The 17,672-nt window shown below is 35.2% G+C and overlaps 1 protein-coding gene across 2 annotated transcripts; it reads left to right on the forward strand.

Moving 5' to 3' along the window:
* The first annotated feature begins 8,741 nt into the window (after nt 1–8,741).
* LOC113494092 (zinc finger protein 260-like) lies at nt 8,742–16,825 on the forward strand. 2 transcript variants are annotated; one of them, XM_026872238.1, is made up of 12 exons: nt 8,742–8,959; nt 9,740–9,871; nt 10,076–10,822; nt 11,368–11,495; nt 11,854–11,928; nt 12,387–12,519; nt 13,095–13,207; nt 13,601–13,694; nt 14,122–14,244; nt 14,822–14,932; nt 15,028–15,143; nt 15,593–16,825. In XM_026872238.1, exons 1-12 carry the CDS (start codon nt 8,852–8,854, stop codon nt 15,693–15,695), a joined length of 1,983 nt encoding a protein of 660 aa, XP_026728039.1. In that variant the 5' UTR covers nt 8,742–8,851; the 3' UTR covers nt 15,696–16,825. The 2 variants fall into 2 exon arrangements, with proteins under 2 accessions (XP_026728039.1, XP_026728040.1); XM_026872239.1 differs by having other exon boundaries at nt 13,640–13,694.
* Nucleotides 16,826–17,672: the final 847 nt, after the last annotated feature.

Consider the following 17,672-nt stretch of genomic DNA (forward strand, 5'->3'; position numbering starts at 1 on the left):
AATATAAACTACTCAGCTAAAATTGATGAAAATTTGCGGGAACAAATGACAACTATTTCACGTCAAATGAAAAAAGAATCAAAGATCATTAGTAACAAATATAAAAAGCCGTCAAATTGAAAACTTCCTCCTTTCTGAAGTCGGTTAAGGAAAGTCGCAACCTATCAATGCATTTTAATCCATACTTAAAATCACCACGACATTTACTTAGTCCACAAAGATACCTTAAGACTTATTCAATTCTACATGAACACCGTTATCTCGCTGCTATTAACACAGGCGTGGCTCAGTCGTTACAATGAGACCATTGTGAACCATTCACGGATAAAGCAATTACACTGAACAGGCATAAATACCAATTATCTCAGGTAAAGATAATTCAGGTTCTATTGTGTGATGCGTTAAAGAATAAGGTTTATTTATATTAGTTTTGCCATTAGTTCTGGCATATCTGATTGAGTTTAAGTTACATTATATTAAAAAAAAATACAATTCCTTCACTAATTAATCGTAAGAAACTTCAGTCAATTCCTGTGTCCCTTGATACCTCTCAAGTTTCCTTTGTTTTTAATCAAATCTTGAATTCTTTTGACAAAATACCCGGTTTCCGATTGGGCTAAATTTTTGTTTCGATTGTCGTTTTTGCACACTTTAATATGATAGTTACCTTGTCAACACCGTGTAACGCTTTACTTGGGTTCATTTGTTTTTTTTTTAGAAGAAGACAGGCAAGGATAATATTTTAGTCTGATTCGCACTTTACCGGTCTTTATTTAACATTGGTTATGTAAGAAATCGAGTATGAAAAGCTTATTGTAGAAGCATTAGAGATTTCATACAATTTTCTCTGTGGCGTCGTATGAAAGTCGCGCGAGCTAATCCGCGGGAAAATATCTCTTCTATTAAAGAACTGATTACTTTTATAAAGGTCAGGCTCTGGATGCTGTAAAATATATCTTAAAGTAGGTGTTGGAAAAAATGTGGGTACCGAAAACTTTAGTACTGGATTGGAGCTTAAATTAGGTACACATTTGCACATTATTGTTTTGATTTTTGGAAACATTTCAAGTATAAATTATAGACACAAATATTACACACATTGGAGGCGCGATAGCTTATAACAGAATCAGACCCGACTTCCATCACAATACGCATCAACTTTTCGAATGTGGTGTGTGTTTTAGAAATAAATCAAACCTTTCAGGGGCACAGATCCAACATGCAGAGGACTTGTCGATAACTTTAATCTACTAGAGGCTATCCACGCATGTTCTATAGAAGAACAGATGGACAGCCCATAGTAGCTGCAAAACGATTGTTATTCGTCTAAATCCGTTCAGTGGTTTTGCGTGAAAGAGAAATAGACTGCCATACATAAAAACGCGTTTATAATATTAGTAGTATCATTACAATATCTATTCCGAGCACGGAACGTGTGCTATTCCTACATCACGTTTCCAAATCTGGTTAATTCATGTTTAGGTATTCACTAAATTGTTGTTAAGGTACAGACGAAGGCACGTTAGTCATTTGTCGACGTTCCTAAACAATGGATTATCTTCAGCAATTTGGAGACACAAAGCTGAAGTCTAATATATTATGTGGTATACAAATTTTTGCGAAAATTGTAGTGTCTAATGGGTATTTAACATGTTGGGGCTATCACTCACTAGCAATTAATGAGTTGAAAGACTGTCTTGCAACTGTTTTCGAAATAGTCTAAAAGGTTATTATTTAAGGAACTTTAGTTAGACGGACTCATAATAGGGAAGATGTTATTTCTTTTCAATGTAAGTTGAATTCTTTACATAAATGCGTAGTCGTAACGTCACAAGCGTGCTCTCTTAAACTTACTGAGGTATTTATCTTTTTTCAATTTGAATTGTAAAAATATGTGTTTTCTATCACCGAGAGTCAACGGAACATCTAGATAACTTCAAATAAATACGGGTATCTGGTTTATGACTACAGGTACTACAAGTTCATTTAACATCACCTTATATTCTTGAAACATAGAAAAAACCACACGCATTCTGAAGAACTATCCATCTTACACAAGACAAGCAAGCAAACACAAAAACTCGTTGATATATCGTCTAATAGCAATTGTCTATCACTTGTCAGTAATTACATCTCAACACATTAATCCAACTAATTCGAAATCTGTCAGAGCAAAAGAAAATGAGGCTTAATTACTAGATCTTTTGAAAGTGCTATCTCACTAGTGGTATCTATACCCAAGAAGGCTTTAGACCTAGATGAATGGATAGACAGTGGAGTATCAGTAACAATTTTTCTTCGGAGCGGATTTTTGTTATAGAATGTTAAAAAAATCAAGCATTGTGTATTTATTATGCCAATTGCTGTCTGGATTTTAAAATAAAAAGCGACCCCTAAGTGTATTTCGACATTTCTTCTCAGGTGTTGCCTAGGTACCTAACTGGGATGAGGTCAGATAGGTAGTCGCTCCTTGCAAACACTGGTTCTTAGCCGCACCTGGTTAGGCTGGAAACCGACCCCAACATATTTGGGAAAAGGCTAAGATGATGATAATATCTGATGGACTAAAATAACTATTTAGGCAAAGACGACAGCCAACAGTTTCATTGTCATTAGAGCAATGAAATTGTATTATTTCCGTGAAATACCACTAGAATCCTTATTCAAAGGCGGACGGCGTACCAAGTGACTTTATTTGCGTTTCCTAATTTATTCAGGTAATAAATTGTACGATGGTACACCAAGGACAGTCCTTAATCAAATGGTACGCCTTTAAGTAAACCAGATCACAGTTTTAGCGCCGTTATTTGTTTTACGATTGCAAGCGTTAGAAATGAGCTTCAAGATCTGAATTTAACAACAAATGGTTGTTTTTAAGTCAGCCTACCGCCACGTCTTAAAGTAATGTCATGTATATTGTAGAAATAGTATGTGGGTGTGGAAGAGAGATGCCGCGTTACGCTGTGTATAGCGCTGTCACGCTTCATCAAACAAAATAATGGCGCAATGCAAGATTAGACTAGACTACGTCAGGGGGGCTGTGATTTCCGAGTAGATTTTTGTATGTAATTTGTCTTTGTATCGTATGATGAATTCAGTACTAAAAGTAAAGACCCAGGTTAAGCTACGTTATTACGGTCACAAAATGGATAGGTGATTAATTTGTATACAATTTTTTTGTTTTTTTTTTCCTAGTTGTACGGAATTCTCAGTTTCGCAAGTCCGACTCGTAATTGACCGGGTTTTGTCGGTCCTCTATATCTTGTAAGCAAGAAACCCGACAATCTTAACATTTGCCAAGATAAAGCGTTGAATATTTGACGTAATTCTGGTTGAAACTTTTATAGCTACTTCTACTTGTTACTTTGTTAGCATACCTTAGAGTTTTGCTAAGGGCCAGACACATACTCATAAAATCTTATATTTTGTTAATTTATTCAAGTCATACAGTGTCTGGGCAATGACTTGACAAACTTTAAAGGGGTAAAGAGGGGGGATAACTACTAAATATATTAGCAAACTGTCTGCGGTGTAGCTATTTGAAGTAAATTTTAACAGAATAGGACGTTTCTGAAATTTGGTATCAATATTTACAAATGTTGGAGATTCAAATAGATTTCGCGTTTCGGAATAGAAGTACTACCTAACCTCTTTGCTAATATTTATTTTCTGACGCCCCTTTAATCCGAATTTTTAGATTATAAGAGTTCTTGACTAAAATCATCTTAGTAGTCCGTCAAATAGGTTCAAAAAGGCTTTAACAAAAAAATAATCATCAAATTCAGAATAGTGGCGTATTTTTTTTTATACCCTAGCAACACAAGGATTTTCTTATTGCGGGTATATTCTATTAATACAAAAGAAAATAACGACGATGAAATGCATTAAAGAAAGCAAAAATATTGGCAGACAAATAAAAAAATGAGGTTAAACAACGATTGGCATGATTATATAGGGACCATATTATATTCAGTCAATTTTCCTTTAGCCTATTTGTAGAGAACTCACATCGTCGCGAGTTCTTAAGTATGAACAACAGCTGGGACCTACAATTTTAAGTGCCTTCCGAAACACAAAGGAACTTGTTATGACTAAGATGGCCATCCTCAGACCTACCGTTTCAAGCGTAGTTAAATCTGTGACCACCAGCTCCACAAGCACGTATCTAAATAAATAAAATTAATAGATTTAAAAAATCTAAATATCTACGTTTTTAAATGACACTCCATTCAAATTTTATCACAATCGGTCGAGCCGTTATAGTAAATTGCATTGTCATGGGGTTTGCAGCTACCCTGAAAATTTCGGCCTGCTAGCTTACCGGGAAGTGCCTCAAAATTGAGTTGCAAAATCCAACCGGAACGACAAACAATCAAACAAGAAAAGTGAGTGGGAAAATGAATATTGGTAAGCGCATAACTCAAGAATTCGGCTTATTACTTTTTTATATATTCTTCAAGGTCCACGAAGGGTTTATATTTTAATACTAAATCAAAAAAGAAAATTTTACGCTTGGATGAAGTCTACCCGGGCAGTTAGTTACAATTTCACCCTGACTCAGTTATTTCATTAGCTGTTAGATAAACTAAACAATGTGTAACTATCAAACTAGTGGAAAGCTCGAACATCAATCTACGTGCGATAACTAAGCCCATTTAATGTCTCTCTGCCGTGTCTCCTTGCACCTAAGTTATTGCTAGATTTCAGGACATTTAGGTAAGGTAATAGGTACCGTGAAATGAGGTTTTTTAGCTCCGATGGCAAATATGTTGTTCAAACAACAACAAGAGTAAATCTAGGTATATAATGGTGATTAACGAACAGAAGGAGAGACAGTGGTTAGTAATAGGGTTCTATTATATCTACTACTAGCTGTTGCCCGCGACTTCGTCCCGTGGGTAGAAGATGTAAGTTAGGATTTATACCTGCCCTGCTTTTTTCACATTTTCCATTGTATCTTCGCTCGTATTAGTCGCAGTGTGATGGTTTAGCCTAAAGCCTTCCTCGATGAATGGTCTATTCAACACAAAAATAATTTTTCAATTTGGTCCTGTAGTTTCTGAGATTAGCGCGTTCAAACAAACAAACTCTTCAGCTTTATATATTAGTATAGATATAGATATATATTAGTATAGATATAGATTTAGGAGCGGAACCCTAAATAACGTTTTATATGACCTATAATCAAATTCAATTCAAAACCTTACATATATTCAATCCGCTGCAGTACTTAATACCCGTAAGAAGAATGTAAGATCATCTCCGGAAACTATATTCATTTTACAATAGTTTATCTACATTAACCTTATGTATAACAACGTAGTGTTTATTTTCCGGAGAATATGTTTACTGTTGGACGCATATTTTTCTACTCTACGAAATCTTTTGAGTATCCAAGTGGCAAGTATGTCAGTAAAATGTGAACTTTAGGAGAGACGCAAAAAATAATATTTGAGAAAATACTTTTTTGTTTTACTTATTTATTCAGGACTTTTGTTACAGTCCCTCTATATATTTTATTTTACTAAGGGTTTGTTAATCCTCATTTTAGTTAAGTTAGTCCTCATAAAATGAACAAAATATCATGAAAGTACACTGTAAAAAACAAGTCGAATATGAGTAGACTCGCGACACTAAAATTTAGTAGTAAAAACTTACAAATAAGCTAAGAAAAATAATTTGCTTTAAAACTGAGTACCTATACTATTTTGGTCCTTTCCAACCGTTGCCTTACCTAGATTTATGTTTTAATTAAATGATTTTAACTTTATAGAGAGATGAAATTTTCTGTTGGTGTACTTCTGTTATCGCTTTAACGACAAAAATAAAATCAATGTTAGCAATATATTATGATACATTACCAAATTTTTTGTACCATTGTTTTGAGTATTTTTACGAAACGCTCAGTGTCTTAAGTCCAACTCGCACTTGACCGGTCCTTACAATGCACAGATGCACTGAAGGGGAAGCTGAAAGGAGTCTGAATCTCAGAAATGTCTTGAGGATTACATCAAGTCTTTATTCTTTTTGAAGAAGTCATTGCTGAAATGGGTTTTAGTGCCAAAGAATAATAAGAACAGATAACACAAGAATTATTAACGCTATGCCTCATGAAAAATAAAATGAAATAATTTATTCTGTAAATAGAATGTAGCGTGTATTTTACAACAGGTTTATACCCGACAAGAGTTTAGATCTATTTCTAAGCCCCCAAAGCAAAATGAGGGGTGCCATACCAAAGTTTGACGTGTCTGTATTTCTGCACAATTATAGCTCCCGAACGGTAGGTGATTACAGTTTAATTTATTTTGTATTAAAGGTGAATTATGGGCGAGTGCGTTTAAAGTTGTGGGGGTTAAATTAAGGTTGGCTTATAATTTTAGGGTTCCAGGAGACCAAATCGATCTACATTCAATTAAAACAGAACTGGAATCAGTCGAAAGCCGGAAGAGAAGAAAATTGCTTGTAGCTGAAATAAGAAAGCATCTGTGCATGAATAAGGATATTCAAAAGAATTTAGTAATATTTTCTCTTCTAAGTTTTATACCTAACTGCGCATCTACACAACCCTTGCGTTTGAGGATTACACTCTCCCCGAACCACTTACCTGAACAATGGAAATACAAAGAAAATTATATGGAATAATAAAAAAACAGGATTTTTTTAATACTAGCAATGGTACCTCAGATAGAATGGTTTGCTGCCCTCACAAGTTATTTCACGATTCCCAGAATGCCTTTCTTGTTTTCCATTTAATGTTACCGGGAAGCCATTTTGTATTTTGGGCCAAATAGAAATGGCCAGCGAAATAAAGAATAACAAAATATTGTTTCCGTTCGCATATTTGCTTAAAAATATAATAAAGGTAAAACTTTTATTTCCAGATAACTTATGTAATATGGGCCAATGGGCAGTACAATGGGCCCCAAACTAAGCTTAGCTTGTATCTTGGAGACCTGAATAATGGGAGGTGGGTGATGGAAAAAAGTAACACAAATTAAGAACATCACTATCCTCACCACACTTTTCATACTGCAGATTGCTTGATTTAATATTATTTTTACCTAAGCTTGTAAAGTACTACGGCTGTTATTAGATGAAGTAAAAATTAAAACAGTTTAAGCATCACAGTGAAGTGAACCAGTTGGTGAGGGTAATGATATGACCTTAACTAGTGTATTTTTTCCGAAGAATCAGCAAGGTGCATAAAATCATGTTGATGTAGCAACAATTATAGCGAGTAACAGAAAGAACGTAATTTGTTATATTACTGCTTAGTCTTTTGGTCGTTTTCTGATCTGAGTACCAGTATTTAACTACGAGGTATTCTCTTTATGACCTCAACACCGGAAAAACGATAGCCATTGATAAGCCTGATTGACGAAATTTCTGACTTTTGCTGACCATTCCCCAGAACAGTCCCCTAACACCTTTCAAACAGTTTAAGTTATATTAAAGCTGAAACTCACAATTGACGGAGTCTTTTTCTGAGAGCTAGCTGAAGTGTGTTGCAAAAAAAAAAAGATCTGGTATTAAATAATTGAATAGATGACCATATCAGACCGTTGCTCAAAGTACGATGAAAGGCAAGGTATCTAGTATATTGTAAAGGTTGATCGTTCAATACATTAACCAAAGCTTACGTTTCAGACACTCCCAAACAGGGTAGGCATCTCTTAAAATTAGAAGCCAGGACAAGACGCATGAAAACTCCGGATTTTAAAGTCCAAAAACCAAACACGTAAAAGTCATTTTTAAAAAGTTCGAGATTATTTGACTTTTTTTGTCAGCGTTAATTAAATTCGGCGTTAACCGAAAAACATTTCTACTAAACCGGGGAAAAAAATAAGTGGGGAAATACGGACGGATGGGAATCCTACTCCCAAATCAAGACACTATGTAAAAAGGTAGGTATAGATAGAACTGTGCCATTTCCTCAAACTGACAAAGAAAAAATGCTTAATCATTTAAGTGAACACGACAAGCAAGTAGTAAGAAGAAGTACCTATTTAATGTTATTTAATATTATTATTAAGATACCGTTACTTACTTATAATGAGTAGAATAATGTGTGTTCGGACGTAATTATAACCGGACTCACACTTCAGACTGTTCAGGACCAATTAGTACCACCTACGTATTTTTAGGTATATAAGCGGCATCCGGTTACCGGTGTAAGGTCAATATAATTACTTAAAAAAAAGAAGACGACTCCCTCATTAATTAATAATATAATCCTCGTGTCGGTGGGTTTCACAAACATTCGTAGATCAGACAAATGTTTGTGCTACTCGGGAATCGAACCCGCGATACGCCGTGCTTAGTGGGTTTGGCTTGGTGACCTCAACCACTCGGCTATCCGTGCAGTCAACAAAGTTACTGTATATTTTTTCAAAGTTATTTGTTTAGAATCGGAGGAGGAGTCCCCCTTCACAAATAAAGATAATAGAAGAAACAAACGATATTTTACAATTTTTGCAGTCGAATAACATGCCCATTTTAATTAAGTCAAGCCTAATCAATCATCTGTGAATGTGTGTTGCCACAGAAATATTAAGTTGGTTACCATCGATCAAGAAAATTTATTCTAAGCCTAAGTTATGTTAATTTATAATGTTTAAGATAAAAATAAACTTAAATGGCATGATATTATTGATATACATTTTTCTACGAGCTTGCAAAATATAAACTTTATTTTTTAATTCATGCAACACTAAACAATAATTGTCATTTTTATACAAAGCTACACTGTACGATACTGATGCCGCGTTATTAATTATTATTTACATAAATTTTAGTGTTAAAGCCTTCATAAATTGTGTGTTTTAGTGTTTAATATATTAGTGTTAAAATGTCGGACCTCAAAATATGTAGAATATGTCTCTCTACTGACGTGAAAATGTATGGATTAGACAAGTTTCAATTGAGAACTTATTACGAACAGATTATGGCTACAAAAGTAAGAATATTTATTATATTTGTGTATAACTAAATCATATACTGTTATATTAAAATCTTTGATGAGTTAAAATAGTTGTTGATGCATATTTGAGTTGTTTTACAGCTCATATTAACAAATCAATAACAGCCTATCCAAAGTCAGTATTTAAGTCACAGTTGTATACATTTCATATTAAATATCACACATATAAATAACTTTAGTACATTTAATTCCAGTCACAATAGACATAACAAGTTAGTGTCACAGAGATTTGTTTACCTTTTAGCTAAGTTAAAATATTGTTATAACATTTACAATGGACCAGAATATTAAATAAAATGAATGAAGCAACTAACTGCTTTATACTAACAGAAGACAGATTAACTAATAGAGAAGTAAAATAGTAAATTGTGTGTCTACATAATTCTTTTTGTTACGCAGACTCCTTTGAACAAACAGGCGCAATGCTTAAAATAATGAAATTAATGTAGTTTGAGTTATAATTTTGTGGAAGTTATGCTGACTAATCTGCTGAAACAGTTTGAATAAAATTACAATGAAAACAATGTTTATTAATTAGTAAGCTAGTGGCTGAAGAACGGCCTAGATACACCCCACTGCTGGGCACAGACCTCTTTCCGTGTTGAGAAAGTGCCAGCATTGATCATCATGCTAGTAATTATCAAAATACAGGTTCCATACTAATCTTTAAATTGTTTTTACCATCTCTGTAATGGAAATCAATAAAAAATTGAGTATTGAGTTAAATAATCTACATGAATACTTTCTTCTTTACAGGTTAATGTAAAATCAGGACTCCCAAAGTACTTTTGCTATCAATGTGCGGCATTACTACATAAATATCACAAGTTTAAAGAGAAATGCTACATTGGACAGAAGGTGCTCAAAGAAATACTATGGAAGGGTCCTGTAAGTCATTACACAGATAAATAATGTTGTAGTTATTAGATTATTGTTGACTCGCATATTTATTGGGATCCCCTAAAATACACATTTGCCAATAAAACCTGCCACACAAAGTACATAGTATGTTTGGCACAAAAGTTAATACTATAATTTGTGTATATTTTATCTTTGAAGGTATAAAAGGTTTTTTTTATATTTAATTTACAGATAACGAAAAGAGCAGTCCGCAATTTAGACCGCAAAACACAAAACCTCCTTACACCAATAGGAATAATAACTGTTAGTAAGAGAGTTAAGACCACTTTAATAAGAAATTCGGATAAATTAAAAATACAGGAGAGAGAACCTATAGAAATAGACGTTGGATCTCTAAGCGATGACGGAACCTTCGAAAACGCCGTCGACGACAGCAAAGAACGTTTAGAAGAAGTAGAAATAGAAAAAATAGACATAAAAGAACAGAAAGAAAAAGTAGAAAAGTTAGAAACCGATGCAATTGAAGTCATTGAAGCAAAAACACAGCCGACAGAAAAGATATTAGAAATAGAAAAAGTATTTACAGACGACGAAATACAGAGCGACGATGAAAAGGTGTTCGTTGATGATATAAAGATAATGACTGATGATGATGAGGAATATGAACCAGAACCGGAACCGGAACCAAGGAATACGAGGAAAAGAAAAACAAGGAGCAGTGGTAACAGCAAAAAGAAGAAAGCTAAAGAAACAATTCCTAAGGAAAAGAAGTTCGCGGTTAAAACTACGAAGAAGACAGAAATGGATCCGAATAACTGGCTGAAGATTAATCTGACAGAAGAAGAAGCAGATGCGGAGTTTAAGGCCAGAGGGCAGCACAAGAGATATTTGAATGCGCAGTTTAAATGTACGCAGTGTCTTAAAGGATTCTCCAAAGAAGATATGCTGAAGAGACATGATAAGTTGAGGCACTGTGAGGTAAGAAATGATTTCCAAGTTTAATTATTTTTATTAGGATTCTGTAGCCTAAAATTAAATGGTACTAATGGGAACTATTTCTAATATTGCTCTGTCTGTCCATCTATCGCCATGACTCACGGTATGTACCATGATCAACATTTTCTGCTGCCGATAAGAAAACGAATATTAAGTGTACTAACCAATAGACTAAAAAATAAATCTGCGGTTTAGATGTGGAATCTTTAAGGCAGAACCCAAACTTCGTATCTCGTAGATACTTTGATATACTTTTTCTATTATTTTATTTAAATAAGAAAGTTTATTATTTTTCAACCCTAACCCAAGTTATGTTTGACGCGAATGGTTTGAGCCATGATATCTTGTAAACAAAAGAATTAAAAAAAAAAAACAAAACAGCTATCACAGAACATAAGTACATCCTGGTAGCAGGCAGACAATAACAGACAGACAGCAGTACCTAAGTTCCGTTTTTACCCTTTGGTTACGTAACTCTATAAGAAGTCCTCAAGTTGAATTTTACTCCACATGTCCTTATATTTCAGTCCAACGGGCCTATAGAGTGTCGCTTCTGCCACATGCGGTTCAAATGGAAGTGCTTCCTCAACAAGCACATGAGACAACACTACACCAAGTACAAATGTCTCCGCTGCGATCTCGTCTGTCCTCTCGAGTGAGTAATAATCCTTAAAATTATACTTTTTATCTTATCTTATATAGATGTAATATAAACGTGAAAATTTGTATCTCACCAAAAACATTCTGTAAAACCTAGCCAAGTCTCGATGTAGATACTCGTTTAACTCTAAGAATTATTCATTTCGAGACAAAGTCGTGCCAAGTCTAAGGTTCCTTACTGCTATTTCTTTATTATTATAGATAATGTTGTGACTTGGGCATTGAAGTACAAAGACAAGTGTACAACGGCACATAGGATAGTTTTTATCTCGATTTTATGATCTCATGGGATCATTTTCCGGTGGTGGTACGTCTCCTGTATGATGTTTATGTTCATATTATTATTTTTACAGAACTACGGCTCTATTTCACGAAGAATATCACAACGGTGTTACGCGAAAATGTGATCATTGTGGCGAAGAATTCAAGTAAGTTTTCTTTACTTCCAAAGTAATGTTTCATTCTTTCGAGTGTGTTCGATGTAATTTGAACTTCAAAAAGTGCTCCTAATTAGCCTAATTTGAATAAATCACTTTTAATTTTGTACGATAGCTTGCCTCGCTAGTTCTACTAACACTGGACCGGTTTTTGATCACTTAAAATCAATCATCGTTTTCGGAAGGCACGTTAAACTGTAGGTCTCGGTTCATACATCTTTGATAGTCATTACGGGTAGACCGAAGCTAGAATTCCTGACAACCAGTCTAACTGAGGGGTATCGTATCGCTCAAGTAACTGGGTTGAGGAAGTCAGATAGGCAGTCGCTCCTTGTAAAACACTGGTACTTAGCTGAATCCGGTTAGACTGGAAGCCGAACCGAATATAGTTGGGAAAATAGGATGATGATGACTTAAATGTGTGTCTTATAAGAATATCTTTATACCAGACACCTGACAACATACTACACCCACTTGCGCACTCACCGCAGTGAGCATGTGTGCACGCTCTGCGGCGCCAGCTTCGTCAGTGTGACCGGACTCGGCATACATAAGAAGATCAAGCATGTTAACGCTGAAACTGTGAGTATAATGTTCATGTTTTATGAGGCGGAGTCATAATTGGGTATTAGAGTAAAAATAAGACCTTGCGGCATAGCACATAAGGCGGGCTAACCGCGTTATGTACCAAAATTGTAAGTTAAAGTTTGAATAAACAAATAAAATGGATTTCATCAGATAGATAGATTTGCGAAAAATATTGATAAAGGTTTTTTGTTTTATCTCGTAAACAAAAATGTAATTTATTATATTCCACAACTTTCACACAACGCCAGCTAGTCTCAAACTATGCAAAGCTTCTATTATAAGTACTGAACCAGACAACGGATAAAAATACAAATATTTTTTTAAATAAATTCATACTATAGTCAAACGACACCCAAACTCAGAACTAATGATCGTGCTCATCACACTAACCAAGTTTACTAACCATTAGACCAACAGTCCAGGTTATACTGTAGGTTGAAATCGCATATGACGTCACTTGTCAGTACATTTCTTACCGACCTTTGATGCTACTTTTGTTCGCAATTTTTGATTGGTTATAATAGACCTTTAGTATTCACTCTGTCATTCCAATTAATTTATTATTCTAGGAGCTGCCTCAAGGTGAAGAACAGCACTGCCAACGATGCGACATCAAGTTCGAGACAAGGAAAGCGTATGAGGAACATCTCATACATTCAGCCATGCATGTGGATGGAATCGAGTGAGTTTTCAAAACATAAATGTTTGACAAAGAATTGACAGATAAACTGTTGGAAAGAATCGCGTTTTGTTGAAGTCATTTTTTGTCACTCAATTATGGACTTTGTGATGACTGTTTAGAGTCTGTTTTCGTTTGTGATGGAGTATTGTGTAATGTTTAATGAAATTAAGAGCGATAGCACAGATACAGTTAGTTTATTGTCAATCTGGCCCTTAAAGCTTAAAGGCCTAAAAACGAAACATCATATACAAAAATCATCCTAAGTCAACCAAACAACGCTATTCATTTTGAACCTTATCTTTACATGAGTAAAGTACAATGTTGTAGGAACTTCTCGGCTGGTATAGTATACCAGCTTATGCTGTATGTATGTATATCTCTTATATTTTACAGAGACTTAGAAATAAATGCACCTATGCCTTCTAACCCCAGGAAACGGCGGCAAAACTTCAAAAGGACAACCAAAATACCGACTGACTGTCATATTGTAAGTATACGATGTTCATAGTATTAACATAAGGAATGTATGAAAGAGAAGTCCGATAAAATTGCTTTGGCTAGGAAAAAATCGAAATATCCCAATGTATTAAATTTTCGTGTCGCGGTGTTTATAGTTCCTCTGAAACCGCTTGACTAATTCTCATGAATTTTGGCGTGCGTATTTGGTAGGTCTGAGAATTGGTTAAAGTCAGAATTCGTGTATATTTTTTCTTATTACTAACAATTTTATTCACTTTGTAATCTTTTTCCGCTGCATTTATAATACGCAAAAAAAATTGAATACCGTTAAACCACTTTTAATAATTTATAAATAATCAATTATTCATTATATGAATATATTTAGTTGAAGTTTTAATCAAAAACTCATTATTAAATTAGTAGATATAATGATTGTCTGTCTGTTTGTCGGTCAGTGCGGCAAACACTTCGCGACGCAGGCGGCATGTCGCAAGCACCACCTGGCGGAACATCCGCGCACTTCGTTCTTCGCGCCCAACGAGAGACACATCTGCGAGATATGTGGCATGTCGCTAGCTGTAAGTTATACGACGAATATTATTTGTTTCATGAGGAGCTCGTGGCTAAGCTATAATTGCATAAGTGGATCGATCACAGGTTCGTGCGTAGATGGGTGACCATCTTTGTCATAACGAGTTCCTCAGTGTTTCGTAAGGCACGTGTAATTGGGGGACCTGGCTGTTATTCATATATCTTTGACAGTGGTTACAGGTAGGTAGAAGCTTGAAAACCTGAACCAGTTTAACTAAGAAATATCGTGTTGCCCAGGTAACTGGGTTAGGAGTTCAGATAGGCAGTCGCTTCTTGTAAAACACAGGTACTGAGCTGAATCCTGTTATAATGGAAGCCGACTCGAACGTAGTTGGGAAAAGACTATGATGTTGAAATGTAACTAAAACTACGATTTTAAAAGTTTTGTTTCATATATGGGGTTCCATAGCCAAAAATTTGATGAACAGTAAACTAGAATCTAAAGCTGTCCATCTGTAACTAGACTGTGTTACATAAGCAGAGTGATGACGACTCACGCGTGACCGGTTTAAAATTAAAATATAAATATTGCCATTAAACAAAAACTTTGTGTGGTGTTGCCAGCCCGGCAGTGTGTCCAGCCACCTGAATACTCACACCCGAGAAAAGCTTTACACTTGCAACACATGTGGGCGACAGTTTAGCAGCAAAGGCGGTATGACTACACATCAGCTGGTGAGTTACCGCCGTACATAATTTAATTAAAAAAACCAATAATTTCTTCAATGTCCCCGAGTTGCAAACGATTCTAATGTTTGCCCTTGTTACAGACACATACAAGTGAGAAGCCAGTGGCGTGCACGCTTTGCGACAAGCGCTTCAAACAAGTCAGCAGCATGAGACTACATTACCGAACCTTCCATTTAAAAGAACCTTATCCTAAAAGGTAACTATGATGGATCAAATTCCCACAGTTGGACCACAGTCAGACTAACCTTAAAAATGTTTGTTATTCCTTTTAGTGTTCCGTGCCCTAAGATTAAACTCGAATCTCTATTATTGAGGTTCCGCTGTCCGTTCATTCGTCCTTCATCACGCTGTATCTCATTAATAGATTAGTTGAAATTTGTTACTTGAGTCTTACTTAAATATGCAACGGTTTTTTTATGTATATTGGTCGGTATATATTGTCCGACTCGCGATCCCGCCGTGGCAGTTCATCATTAGGGACCAGGGTTGGGTCCGAAACTAGTCGGACGATCCCGATTGATACGCGACTACTTTTTCTCACTCACTTCTATATTCCATATATGATTTTATAACCGTTTAGTTCATTATCAACTGTTAATGTAATTTTGTTGCCGGATGTAAAAATGTTTTATTTATCTTTCACAGAAATCGAAAGAAGAAAACCGATGACATGTCAAAGGATGAGTATGGTCACGAGGACTCCGATGACAATATGACACTTGATAACTTCTATGCGCGAAAATATTAATCTCTAACAAAAAATACGAAGACAGAACTTGCTTAAAGTCGATAGAAGAAATGACGTCATCCCTACGTTACAAACAGCAACGTCCTTCTTACGTCAACAAAATGGCGGCCAGGGGGCGTACCGCCAAATAATCTTAGTCATATTATTGCGGGCGGAAGAGAGATGGCGCTCTACACCGTGTATTGCGCTGTCACGCTTTCACAACCATAATAATGTTACTTTAAGACGTGGTGGAAGACTTTTGGGCTTTTAGCAATGTAGGGGTATTGTGTATTAACACAGAATCTTTATAGGCATAACATAAATAACAGTCTTACCGCAGTTAAAATGTTAGCATAAGTTGAAGTACAATCTATGATTGAATCGCCAGCGGTAAAACATGACTGAAAATTGCAATACAATAGCTATCATTTAGCATTATGTAGATAATATTCCATAACTTACACAACGCCATCTAGATTCAAATTAAGCAAAGCCTGTATTATAACTACAAGGGTGCTGAGTGAATTAAACCCACGAACTACCATGTGGCAATCGGGCCCACTAACTTCTAGACTAACAAGCCAGTCAAAAATGGCATATTTTTACCGTCGGCGCCTGTTAAACGAATGTTATAGAATATATACAAAATAAAAATGATCTGCTGAAATTAAATGGCGAATTCTGTAAATAAATTTGTAAATATAAATAATTTATACCGTTTAGTTTTTAGCTTAAATTTAAAACATGAATAATATACAACTTTTCAAACTATAGATCATTTTGACAACGTTTGTTGCCATGGATACAAATTATTAGACTAATTTTCCAAGATTAAAAAAGAATGTTTAGAACAAACGAGTAGTTGTGACACCACGCCAAACCCAATGCGCGACGTGCGACGGGTTCGATCTCCGCGTAGGGCAGGCACTTGTGTGATCCACGAACATCCAGATGTTCGTGGATCACACAAGTGCCTGCCCGTATGTACACAGACAGACCCAGGTCTGTCTGTGTGAATATCTGTAAAATTTATTTCAATAGACGGGAGTCGTTTTTTTTTAAATGGACAGCTTTCGCAAGTTAAATAATAATGCTCCCTATACTCAATATAGAAGCTAAAACTTTAAATAAAATTATGTTTTTTCTTTATAGAAACATTATAGTTAATATAAACATATTTCATTTACTTACATGTATTTAGAAGGTAATAGTTAATACAAATTATCTAATAATTGTTTTATCAAATACTTTATGTATCATATTGGTCTTCCGAAATTATACACTGCCAATCACCTATGAGCACTATTTAATTGATATTGTAATTATAGTGGACCCGTGTTTATCAGACAAACTTGTAATAATCTCGGATTGTATCACTACTACGCGCTACGTCATGTATTTTTCCCACGTTTTTATAAGGTCACTTTCTTGTTTGTTTCTTATTGCGGTTTAATTTTTGCAACTAAATTTTAAGGCGTTTCCTGATAAGCTAGCAGGCCGAAATGATGCAATTTACAACTATAAAAACGCCTGGACCAATTTTGATAAAATTGGAATGGATTGATATTTAAAAACCAGGGATTTGGATATTTTAAATCCATTAAATATTGTTTCCTGATGGAAAATCTTAAATCACTCCTTGCTTTTAGCCGAAGGGAGTGTCAGACTTTTACTGACTTTTACTTCTACTGAACCCACCCATGTTCCATCCTTTGCCCTTTGTGTATCTGATTACAAGCGATTGGATCAAACTAGGCTCGGATAACCGCGGGTCCACTCTTCATAATATACATTTTATTATTAGCACTGGCCTCTACTAAAATACGCTGGATTTGCGATTGCTACCGTTTTCAGGACTATAGCTAAAGATTGCTATATTAGCGGTAGTGGCTGTCAGAATAGAAAATTGATAAACGCCTTTGAAACTTGACATCGTTACATCTGTATAACAATCTTTTTGTAACCTTGCATACAAACACGTCTTGAATTTGCAAA

The sequence above is a fragment of the Trichoplusia ni genome, chromosome 5, assembly GCF_003590095.1.
Source record: "Trichoplusia ni isolate ovarian cell line Hi5 chromosome 5, tn1, whole genome shotgun sequence".
NCBI lineage: Eukaryota > Metazoa > Arthropoda > Insecta > Lepidoptera > Noctuidae > Trichoplusia > Trichoplusia ni.

Bases quoted from the DNA above. Each gene is read 5' to 3' on its own strand.
- LOC113494092 (XM_026872238.1), top strand. From the start codon at position 8,852: ATGTCGGACCTCAAAATATGTAGAATATGTCTCTCTACTGACGTGAAA. The intron at 11,929-12,386 runs GTAAGTTTTCTT...TCTTTATACCAG, and splicing joins CATTGTGGCGAAGAATTCAA to ACACCTGACAACATACTACA. The intron at 15,144-15,592 runs GTAACTATGATG...TATCTTTCACAG, and splicing joins AAAGAACCTTATCCTAAAAG to AAATCGAAAGAAGAAAACCG.